The sequence below is a fragment of the Clinocottus analis genome, unplaced genomic scaffold, assembly GCF_023055335.1.
Source record: "Clinocottus analis isolate CAN_PGR_092001 unplaced genomic scaffold, fCliAna1.0.p SCAF_15, whole genome shotgun sequence".
NCBI classification, from domain to species: domain Eukaryota; kingdom Metazoa; phylum Chordata; class Actinopteri; order Perciformes; family Cottidae; genus Clinocottus; species Clinocottus analis.
Genome location: NW_027175876.1, coordinates 10,544,879 through 10,557,175, shown reverse-complemented (window position 1 = coordinate 10,557,175; position 12,297 = coordinate 10,544,879). Strand labels below are relative to the sequence as shown.

The 12,297-nt window shown below is 39.9% G+C and overlaps 2 protein-coding genes across 3 annotated transcripts in view; one reads left to right on the top strand and one right to left on the bottom strand.

Annotated features, from left to right (window-relative positions):
- Window positions 1-8,042, bottom strand: part of aven (apoptosis, caspase activation inhibitor) — a 25,566-nt gene extending 17,524 nt beyond the window's left edge. Inside the window, exons 1-2 of the mRNA XM_068577747.1 lie at window positions 7,804-8,042; window positions 6,060-6,231 (exon numbers count right to left, since the gene is read on the bottom strand). Of these exons, the coding sequence (XP_068433848.1) occupies window positions 6,060-6,231; window positions 7,804-7,998 (367 nt within the window). The 5' untranslated portion in view covers window positions 7,999-8,042. The remainder of the gene's footprint in view (window positions 1-6,059; window positions 6,232-7,803) is intronic.
- The window catches only part of chrm5b (cholinergic receptor, muscarinic 5b), a 13,298-nt gene extending 1,001 nt beyond the window's left edge, over window positions 1-12,297 (top strand). Inside the window, exons 2-3 of one of the 2 annotated variants that reach the window (XM_068577746.1) lie at window positions 8,301-8,737; window positions 9,125-12,297. In XM_068577746.1, the coding sequence (XP_068433847.1) occupies window positions 8,367-8,737; window positions 9,125-9,908 (1,155 nt within the window). In that variant the 5' untranslated portion in view covers window positions 8,301-8,366 and the 3' untranslated portion in view covers window positions 9,909-12,297. Of the gene's footprint in view, window positions 1-8,300 lie in introns of both variants that reach the window. The other variant, XM_068577745.1, reaches the window with a different exon arrangement.

Here is a 12,297-nt window from a genome sequence, read left to right as displayed (position 1 = left end):
TCGTAAATATGACACGAGTTACTATATTAATGAATAATGGAGCGCTGGGGTTCGTCAGTTGTCACTGGTGCGTTTAGAGTTCGGAGCTCTACAGTACATTTTGTTCAATGTGAATTTAAAACTTTGACACCCACAAAAGGTAATTAAAATGATCCGGGTTTTACGTATACTTTGAAAGTCTGGGTATGGCCGTGTAGAGGTGCTCTGTGTTTTTCTCTTTAACTCAGGCGAAAGTGGGAGGTACGAGGAGTAAGATGATTTGATTTAAGGTATCATTAAAAACCCTGGTGATGAAAAGTCACATGACCGGCCGGCATCCAAACACTTCGGTATGAACAATGTGATGTTCATCCAAAGAGGTTTTAAAACTCAACTGAAACAACTCAGAGCTATTTCAGTCATTTATTTGACTATTTCACAAAAATACATTTGTTTGAGCTTGTGAAATGTTTAGATTTGCTGATGATCAATTTTTGCGGATCATTTTCTCAATTAATCGACTGGTCAATACGTCAGAAAACAGTGAAAATGTCCATGGCCTCCTCGATGGTGGCGACATCATAAAATGTCTTGTCCGACAACTGTCAAAAACCACAAAATATATTTAGTACATATCTAAAAAATAAAAATAAAAAATACAAAGAGACGGCAATCAATTTATATGTAAATTATCGTGGGATTCTTTTTTGTTTTTTCTATTTTTTGACTACGAGACGATTTAATTAATAGAGATTTGTTCATCCTCTCTGGTTATCGTAAAATAAAATGACCGCGTCATTTGTTAAAGTACAGACTGAAGAACTGAAGTAGTGCTGACTCAAACAATGGAGCCGGTGTTAAAGGATGAAAGCGGGGAGACCGTTCTGTGGGAGGATCTCAGTGGACGTGTCGATGATCCACCTGCTGCTTTACTTGACCTCACACCATCCTCCGCTGGCTTCATCATAATCAGCAATTTGCAGGGAAACGAACCACCCGAGTGACGCTTTGTTTCCTGTTTTGGCCGAGCGGACGGTACACGAACAGCCTCATTCCTCTGCTTTGACGCCCGTCTCCTCCGGTCCCGATGGCTAATCAAGTATCCATAACAACGCCGGAACATAGAAATTAATGGCATGATTGAGACTATTCATCTCAGTTAGGAAAACGTCCTTGTGTTTGTCAATCTGGTTAGCTGAACCACTGAAGCTCTGATGCGATTTCCTTTTGTCTCATCATGATTGAGCCTTGATAGGTGCCCATTAGCAGCCTTGGTAAACTACGGCTGCGGGGGAGGAGGATTGATCCTCGTGTTAATGTGTACAGATAGATGGCCGTGTTAGGATGTAAATAACTGCTCGGCAAGTCCCCAAAGTCATACAGGCACATGGACACACAAGCACACACACACACGTGCACACACACACACACACACACACAGACCAAGGCAGTTGCACCATGTGTGATCATTACCCCTGGCAACAGCACAATCAACCCTCAACAATGTGAGGACTGAGACATAGGAAAGTAAAAATAAATAAATAAAGAAATCACCTTCAGGGTTACAAACCCGCCGACAGCGATTCACTCCGAAAGGCTTCATGGCGACCCGATGCGTTTTAATTCATTCAACAGGACCACCTTTCGCCAAAATTCCTCTCGGATGAAAAGCTTTCTGCACAAAAGCGGCTTGTAAAAAGCAGCGGTCCGGAAATGTTTTGAGAATCAAAAGCGCCAAGGTTTCATCCTTGAAAAACAAATCATCGGATTCAATCAAAGCACATGAATGCTAAAAGCACTTGGGATGTTTGGACAGGCAGTGGGGCCACATAATCGCCATCTATGAGATCACAAGACAACAGAAATCAACATGACCTTCAATTCAAACACACGGTGTACATTATCTCCCTGTCGGGCTCCATTTTTCCTAATCACACCGAGTACAGTAGAGCCTTCAATGAAGCTTTTGCAAATACAAAGTCAGCCACCGACTGTTCTGAGGACTTCATTATGCATTTCAAATAGATCGTCAAGGCAAAATTCAATGAAAAGGTAGACGTCTTTACAGACCTTGAGCTTATGTTTTCCCTTTCTGTGCTTTCATTTGCATTGTATGAAATCATTAATACATGAAGAGATAACATCTCCAATGCTCTTTGAGGGATTGGCTGCAGCAGCGAATGCATTTGGATACAGAAGTCAAATTGAAATTGAAATAAAAGCCAACTGAGGTTATATAAATGGAGATTATATAAACAGCGGGGACAAAATCTGCACTAGACCATCTTAGGTAGAATAAACTGCATCATTATTATTATTATTATTATTATTATTATTATAGTGATGTACTCCCATGTTTTACTGAAATAAAACTAGCAAAAACTAATTTGCTTTTCATGTGTGTGGAAATACTCTCTCCAACATTTGTATTCAAAAGTATTATATTATTATACTTATTATACTTTAAGTACTAAAAGTATAAAGACCCTTAATGCTGAATGTCTCATTCAGGACCAATTTTATATTCTTTAGTTATAAATATTTAGCAGCTGGTAAAAGTAGAGTTTATTTTAATTACTTTAGACATTGCTTGGTAGCTTGTTGTGACTCTTAGTTGTTTTTATCTTCAGTATTACATCACAATCTATTTGTTGATTATATTCTGAATACGTGCCAGCAACAGAATGGAAAAAAAATTAAAAGTTATCCTGTGAAGAGAAAATACACCCAAAACACAATTTTGCCTGAAGCTCAAATTAAAACCACCCTGGATTAAGTTGATCAAAGGATTACGTTTAAATCTTTAAAATGTTGAAAAAACAATCTCACATCAACTTCCATTAGTAGATGTTCTGAGGGTTTCAATCACATCACATGATCTTCATTAGCAGATAAACTTGCCTCATTATTATTATTTTTGATTAAATGAGAATCACATATTTGTATTTCATAATTTAAGTAAAAGTGGTGAAGATATAATCCAGATTTTAGCATCTAGAGCCTCAGTAAGACGTCACTCTCCATCGGTTCACCGTGGTACTGGAGTTGTGAAGCAACTGCAGCTCTTCTCAGTCAAAACTAACTTTAACTTTCAGCATTTCTCTGTAATGAAATTGTAATTTTTACATTCCACTTCGTTTTCACATCTTAATAAGATCCCAAGAGTGGGAAGAAAATTAGAGGTCTCAAACACAGCAGGTGTATTTCCCCTTTACGAAGGGGAGCTAATGATCGTGATTTGTTTAATTATCTATTCAGCCTCACTTCCACTCAGCCAGAACCTCTGAAAGTTTCAGATCCTTTGTAACTTTTGCTTAACAGCAGCCGCAATGACAAGATGATCATGCGTTACCATTGCGTATTTATAGCATCAAGCGAGTACTGAGAGTCATAGAGTCTGTAATGTCAACCCCTAAGTACATTCAATTAAGCAAATGGATAATTAATTTAACTTTTAATTTGAAACAGGAGATAATTGTCTCGCTCAGTTAACCTACCAATTTTCTAAATGAATTGCAATTGAATTGTCCCTGGCACAGGGATGTCCTGTGTACAGATTGTAAAGCCCTCCGAGGCAAATCTTGTATTTGTGATTTTGGGCTATACAAAACAAACTAAATTGAATTGAATTAAAACCTCAGAAAATAGTGTAAAACTGCATCAACTTGTTGTTATTTTTATTTCCTTGTCATATCCAAATTCTTTTTTTCTATTTAAATGATAAAAAGATCATCATCAAAACTGTTTCAGATAAATTTTCTGTCGATCACTTAATCAACAGATTGTTTCAGCTAGAAAAGTTGCATAGTCTCACTTTCACAAAACATGCCTCCTGCCCTTTAATGTCAGGTAGAACAAAACAACCCTCGCCCACACAGATGTATATTTATAGAGATTTGTTTTAGGTTGTTCATGTGTGCTCAGCTTTCACAACAGCGGACGACAACATTATCAGATAACGTTTCTTCTTCGGCAGCGTCCTTATGACACGCTGCTGCTTTGTGGCATAGAAAAACCTACTTATTTGATTAAAATCTTGTCGGCCCATGAACTCACTCCTATCTAAACCTGCTCTGGGATTCTGAATCCTGTGAGAACTTCACGATGCATTACAGAGATTGAAAAGCACTGCTCCAAATCATTTCCATTCTAAAATACAGAACATCTGCACAGACTTCTGACCTCCTGCACCTCCATCCTGCACAGTCTTTCCAAAACAACGACCAGAATACTTCCAACACTTTGGATACACAGAAAGACAGCAAAATAAGCTCCACCACTAAGAAGTATTTTATAATAACTTAAGCAAAGTGGGAAAGGGAGGTTTCTGTGGCTACAGCTACCTCAATTAGCCAGGAAAACGACACTTGAAAGCATCGCCTCCCACATACAATTAAGTATCCTCTAGAGAGCGGCAGCCTCTTGCTGTACGGCATGACTAATCTGACAATGTGGGCAAAACATAGAGACGAGAGATACGAGTCAAACAACTCACTGGAGAACCTTTGGCATTTACGCTACAAGAGAAGAGGGGAGAGACGCGGCGCTGCAACACACTCCAACTCTCTAATGGCGTGAGAAAAAAAAACACACAAAAGAAAAACACAATCCTGTGAAAGCATTTAGCTGCTTAAACAGTCATCCTGAGTGAAAATTGGCCTCATAACGTCATACATGAAAAAAATAAGCATGTCCGACACAGATCAAAGAAACCTGATCAGAGAGCCAGATGCTGAATAATACAAAGTATTCCGCTCAGCAAGTATTCGTAGCATGTTGCATTCAATAAATTACAGCTTGAGTCAAAGTATGGCCCATTTAACCTTTCACATCCATCAGCAATGCTTAACTGACAAATGTGGGGTTTATATCCAAAGCTGATAATAAAACCAATATTTTAAGATATATCTTGTGCATTTATTCATTTAAATGACAGACTGGAACAGTTGCACTACAAACAGCTACTAAAATAACACGGAGATGTGAAACTGAACCAAAACAGAGAGCTATGAGCCCTTAAACCAAAACAAAAAGCTGAAAAAAAAACACTGAAATGCCCCATTAATCAGTCAGCCGATAACTACCTGTGCGTTTGATTAGTACAGCTTCAAACCATTAAGAAACCCACAAGCATTTAAAAAAACAACAACTGGTGGTTGTTTGTTAATTAATAACTAAAAGGTCAATGTGCTGGTGAAACACTAATTTGAATAATGGAATTTTAATATCCATATTACATCCTGTTGATTAAAAAAATAAATAATAATACAAATCACCAAGAACCAGATAATATGAAACCTTTTTTAACATTTCTAGACTTCTAAACCGCAGTAAATTAAACTGTCAAAGTGCTGTGCTAGAACACAAACAGCCAAAGCAATATTGCAAAGTGTGACTCGTTGTGGTGTACCGTCTGAAAACCTGTCCTAAATATGCAGAAATTTCGAGCTCCGCTCGAGTAAGACGACACTAAGCTTTCTACTTGTGCTCCTTTGGGGAAAGAAATATCAACAAAAACAGGGATGAGAGACTGTTGAGAGCCCAGGGAGCTAAAACACGGAGCGCTGAGGCTGAAATTTGCAAACAAAGCCAAACGAGGATTTATGCAGCCGTTTGACAGCAATGTCCAACACAGACATTTTATTTGAACTAATTAGGATCCAGAGACAACTTGAGAATAGTAAAATTACACTCAGTGGAGGATTTGACACAGTTTTACATGTCATCATTTCAGAAGAGCTAATACACAAACACGTAAATACCTTTGTACAGTTCCTTTAATTATTGGTAAAAAAATATATATTTTAAAAATTGCACCCACATGTATTTGTGCACACTGAAGAGAAATTATGTAGCAGCAAATACAAGCATGTGTAGTTGACAGATAAGTTGTCTTTGCTTTGGAACTAATTGGCTTCATTTTGTGATGCATACAAGTACAAGCCCAAAAAGGAATGACAGAGGAATATTTTTACGTTTTTGGAAAACTCAGATGTCTGACTTGTCTCCCTCGTCATTGGCTGACTGAACACTTTGGGTCTAATGAGCAAAACTAGCTTTATTTTGTGCTCATATCTTACCTGCAGACTCCAGCAGGACGTGGTAGTCTGTTCCCCTCTGAGCGGGCATGTCGTCCTCAGGCTCCTGCCTCTCTGAGGCCTCATAACGCTCCCAGTTTGAACCCAGTTTCCTCCTGGAGAAGACCTCCATCCTGTCACCTTCATCCTGAAAGTCGTCTTCCTCATCTTGATCCTGAGAGAAGAGGAACATGGCAGGGTACACTGTGAGGAATGTGGGATTTATGCAACATATGGGATTTAATGGTGCACCGTTTCCAACAGTCTCACCTAAAAAAAAAGTGCTCTGTAATAAAACTGAATACTTCTGAAATGTGAAGAAAACTCATATTTAACAAGGCGCCACCCTGAAATATAAATTTGACAGACAAAACGAATGATCCAGAAATAATCTGCAGATGAACCAATAATTCAAATAATCATTATTTTCAGAGGCTGGGTTCAAAGGATCCCCACCAGCTCCTAATTGTTAGTTAATTCAACATTAACAGGACCAAAAATGCTCTTCTACAGTCCTGAAGAGTCAATGTGCAGGCCTGTAAAGTATGCATCGCATCAGCCCTGAAATACGCAATCTTTATATTTTTACAAAAGGAACTACACGTCGGTGTAGTTCAGAAAGAAACATACAAACATGGCAGATGGTTAAAAGTTATTCAGGCTTGTTTGACAAAGAGTTTGCAAAGCTAGCTGGCCTTGGGTACGGTGACTAAAGATGTTCCCAATAACACTTCCTCTGACAAAGCTCTACAAATTAGAATTCAAAGAGCATTTTTAAATTAGTCATTAACACATTGCTCTTATTCATGGAGCCGAGCCTAACAAAAACAGGTCAAGGTGAATGTCCCATGGGAGACAAAGAATTGACGTCCAAAACTCAGCGGATTCAATTTGTCTGCGTCATAGATTTCTTGCCATTTTGTCACATGGCTGCACACACCTTTACCAAGGTTGTCATGGAGATGTTGTGCAGGTGTATCAGGGGGACAACGCACGCTTAGGTTATTTTTACAGTGCCCTGTCACAATCACAGACAAAAGATAAAACGGAGCTCATTTTTTCCCTCCATTAATATCATCAAATACTCCATGGTAGCTATGGATCCATTAATGGGGATTTTGTTTTTCCTTTCTCATGATTGCAATCAAGGAGCCCCTGTTTCAAAGGAGATTTGTGTGATTGCAATCAAAAAGCCCCTATTGTTTCCCTTCTAGCTCCGTAGTTGCCATAGCAGGAGCGTGAGCTGACAGAGCATCCCTGCATCCCTCCAGTGTCGCATCCGAGGCCACGTGAAAATGTTGAAGTGTTGTGGAAAACCAGAACGATACACATGCTGACAGGAAGTAATTATGTGCATTGAGCATGGACAGTGGAAAAGTGTGCCGTAATCACGATGACGCAAGTCCACTTCTGTAATGGAGAGCGATCAAACAATGTGTGTGCTGTCGCTATTTATATTGAGAATAGCTCACATCTCCATAGATCTGTGCTTTTGACTGAAAACGTCACATGTTGGCAAACGCGTTGACGTGATCACTTTATCACAAAAAAAAAAAAAAACTCATATAAAATGAGCGGACAATAGGCCGAGTTGAAGAAAGGGTGTAATCGAGTTTTACATCATCGTCGCAGAGCAGTGTGCGTTTTCTTGATGACGCAGCAATAAAATTACTATTTTTTATAATGCGGTTTGGTAACGCGGAGATAACGGGAACAGTAACGTGAACTTCCACGCTCTCGCGCTCACCCGGTGTTGGAACTCTGCTGAATGGCCGCTTCCCCCGCGTCCACGACCGCGGTAGTGGTCTCTTTTGCCGCGGCCGCGGTAGTGGCCTCCTCTCCCTCTGCCCCGGTGATCGCCACCGACACTGTCGCTGTTGTTTCCACCTCTGCCGCTTCTTCTCCAACTGCCACCTCTGATTGGGCTCGGTCGCGCGTCCATTGCTGTCAATGTTGTTCGGACAGTTCAACATGTGACACCGTAAACTTGAAAGGAATATGTGTTACATTGAATGGTGTCCCACCACAACACGACGTTTGACGGTTCCGCAACAAATGGACAATAATAATAATAATAATAATAATAATAATAATAATAATAATAATAATAATAATAATAATTTCACATGTTAGAATTGAATTGAACATTATATATATATATATATATATATATATATATATATATATATATATATATATATATATATATATATATATATAAAGTATGTTTTCTTTTTATTTCAGGTTTGATGGAGTCACAATCCGGCACTTTTCTCTGACCTGTCAGCAGTAACACAGACAGACAACAACATGGAAGTTGACCCTTCAAACAGCACTTTTGCCAACGTATCACATGTCCAGGCGGCTCCCCACAACGTCTGGGAAGTTATTGCCATCGCAACAGTGTCAGGCATTGTCAGCTTGATAACTATTGTTGGTAACGTGTTGGTCTTGCTGTCTTTCAAAGTTAACAGCCAGCTGAAGACTGTTAACAACTACTACCTACTGAGTCTGGCTTTCGCTGACCTCATCATCGGAGTGTTATCAATGAACTTATACACCACATATATCCTGATGGGTTACTGGTCCTTGGGGAACCTTGCATGTGATCTCTGGCTAGCTGTGGATTATGTTGCCAGCAATGCTTCAGTTATGAACTTACTCGTCATCAGCTTTGACAGGTACTTCTCCATCACAAGGCCGCTAACTTACAGGGCTAAAAGGACTCCAAAGAGAGCTGCCATCATGATTGGCCTCGCATGGCTGGTGTCTTTTGTCCTTTGGGCACCACCCATTCTGTGCTGGCAATACTTTGTAGGAGAGAGAAATGTGCCTCCTGACCAGTGCCAGATCCAGTTTTTAACAGAGCCAGTGATCACATTTGGAACAGCCATTGCTGCTTTCTACATCCCTGTCTCTGTTATGACCATCCTCTACTGTAGAATCTACAAGGAGACACAGAGACGCACCAAAGATTTGGCAGAGCTGCAAGGCCTGGCTACCGAAAATGTTCTAGTAGGGACTAAACCACAGAAAACTATCATTAATTCTTGCTTTCATTTCACCAGAGAGAAGAGAGAACGGAGTCAGGCCTCCTGGTCCTCCTCTAACCAAAGTAATGTCACAAAAACTACCACAAGATCAGATGAGGCGTGGGTGAAAGCAGATCAGATCACTTCCTTTAACAGCTACTCCTCATCTGAAGAGGAGGAGCAACAAGTTTCAATAGAAACCCCACAGGGTTCTTTCAAAGAGCAAGGTAGTGAACAAAGTAATAAGAATGGACAGGTGGGTGATTATACAGAAGAGCTGTACTTTTCCACTCCTCAAAAGAAGAGCAGTAAAAAACACATCTCTTATAAATTTAAACCTGGCTCGAGCTCAAAGGGCAAAAACGGCAAGCCAATAACTGCCGCGCCCTGCCTGCCTAAAGCAGAAGAGCCCACCAAAAACGCCTCCCCTTCCTCCTCCACGACCTCCAAACCCATTGACCCCGTCCTGAAGAACCAGATCACCAAAAGGAAGAGGATGGTGCTTGTGAAGGAGAAGAAGGCGGCCCAGACTCTCAGTGCCATCCTGCTGGCGTTCATCCTCACATGGACGCCCTACAATATCATGGTGCTCATCTCCACTTTCTGTACCGAGTGCATCCCCACGTCCCTGTGGCACCTGGGCTACTGGCTGTGCTACGTCAACAGCACCATCAACCCCATGTGCTACGCACTCTGCAACAAGACCTTTCAGAAGACCTTCCGCATGCTTCTGCTCTGCCAGTGGAGGAGGAAGAGAAGAGGCGACGACAAGCTGTACTGGGGTGGACAAAACCCAAATGTCAACAATAAAATGACTTGATGTGGCAAAATGCTATTATAGAACAGATGTATTGCGTTTGCACACATGCAGATTTTCTTGATTTATACTTTAGTCAGTGTCTTCAGCATGAAGTGCTGCATGTGGTTTGTTTGTGTTAAAGTACATGTTGGTGGAAAATGAGCACAGCCTGATACAACACTTAAACTGCTGTTTCAGATTATTTCAGAAAATTAATCTGACGAAGGTAGCGACAAATTCTTCAATTGTTAAAAAGATTGATTCATATTGTTGTATACATTCAATCGGTACTCCATCGATTTAATGAAAGCCTAGTTACTGGCTTTGGGGAGCACTATTGCATGTGAAAAAAGTTGTGTAACGTGTTTTATTGCTCCAGAGGGAGAGCACAGAGGCTGGTAAACTGCCTCAAATGATGTCACTTGAGTCAGCAATTGGTTTCTGAGGAGTACAAAATGGGAAATTAAAAAGATTTGTGGGTGTAGCGTGACGTCTGTGGCTCTTGATCTCAGCTGCAGGCTATAGCGGCTCCAGACTACATTAGCGGCTACTAGCATAACACACGGTCAAGTTGTATTGTGGGTAATGTAGGTGCCAGGTTACATGAGAAAAAGTTTATATATCTGGTTCTGCTGTATCCATTTTGAAACTGTCCATTATCAACGATGTCATAGGAGTGCCCCACTAAATAGGTGGAGTACTCCTTTAATACAACACTCACATGCCAATATGTACGTTGAAAGAGTTATTTTTAGCTGTACTCATCTCTAGTGGCAAAAAGGTAATCTCTTCAAACTGTGTCATGACTCAAATGTAAAAACAATATTAGCAGGTTCATAGATTCTGTCTCTTTTTTTTCTTAATAAGGGCGCAGTAAACGGAACTTCAAGAATTTTTAAACAGGTAATTGTACTTTTTTGTGCAAACCATTACTAATTGTCTGACGGGGTTCATCTGGGGATTCAGCTGGCCTCCCATCCTCCATGGCTTTTTTTGTCTTTACATTACATCATCACATAGCCGGAGCATTTCCTCTGAGCGTTTATTAATGACGTGGATGGGTGTATATTGCTCGGGCGCAGGTGGCTCGTGCCAAAGGGGAGTGACAAAGTGTTGGTATTTGTGGCTTGGAAATGAAAATGAGCTGACCAAACCCACCACAGTCGCGTCAGCACATTTCTAATTTCCCTTTAATCTACATGCTGAGAGACAATGGCTTTTTTTCTCTCCTAAAAACACTGCACACTTGCTGAAGCCTCCATACTTGTTTTAGTCACTATGAAGGAATCACTTCTTCACAAATGTGGAAAGGAGGAATTAACAATGTACTTTTCGAGTACATGAGCATTTTTGTGTGAGCATGTGGATAAAAACACTGAACCAGTCCTTTAAACCTCATATAGTATAATGCTCCTTGATTTGTATTGCTCACTTGCACTGTATATAAAGGACACATTGTAGGCATACACATTTCAAAGTAATCTAGAGTACAACAATTATATTTCACTGATTCTGTTGGATTTTACACCTCTCAAATAGTAAATGTAAATTGCTTAGCGTATTTCAGTGTTTAGTGAATGTTTTAGATTTCTATCTTGGCTCTTGGAATAGATATTTGATCGTATGTTCAAGGGCTAATCGGTACATGTGCATTTAAAGCTGCATTAGTTTCACGGTGGTAACATGACAAATGAGATTGTTTATGGTCACTTTTCATATTACTGCAACAAAAAAATAAAACTGGGACACATGGTATTTCAACATAATGAAGCCTGACCACCAACACGTCTTTCTAATGGATGAGTGACGCTGTTGTAAATTATTGCACTTCTTTGTCTTTTCGTGATGTAATGTCAAATGTTATCTCCCTGAACTCTGTGCCTTTTGTTCTGCTCAGAGGCAAAAGAGCTTTGTGAATGCATTTTTGCTCATTGTCCGTCTGTGCAGTTATGTGAAAGTGAGTCTGTGTGTACCGATTTGAACAGTGAAATACAAACTCAAAGGCAGAATTTTACTTTCGTCAGCATGAAAATTTTGAACATGTGTGTTGAATCCGATGTGATTTGTTTTTTATTTGTACATTTTTATATTTTTTTTAATTACGCCAATCATTACCCATTCAAACGTGCCATGGATGACATGTACACAAATAGGACTGTTGCTGAGTGCAGAACAGAGCTCATCCCAGAGGTCATCAGAGTAACTCCATGTTATTGCAGGTGTAAAGCTAGTTCAGTCTTCATTAGTAAAGGATCAGTCTGGTGGGATTCTATAGTTTTCTTATTGTCAACAAAAACTGTGAACAGACCAAAAGCTTCAACAAATCAATCCCACAAAAAAAGCAGTGTAGTTACAACTTTATATAATGTATTCCTGTCATACCACCTTTGTTCAAAATGTCTTGAATAAA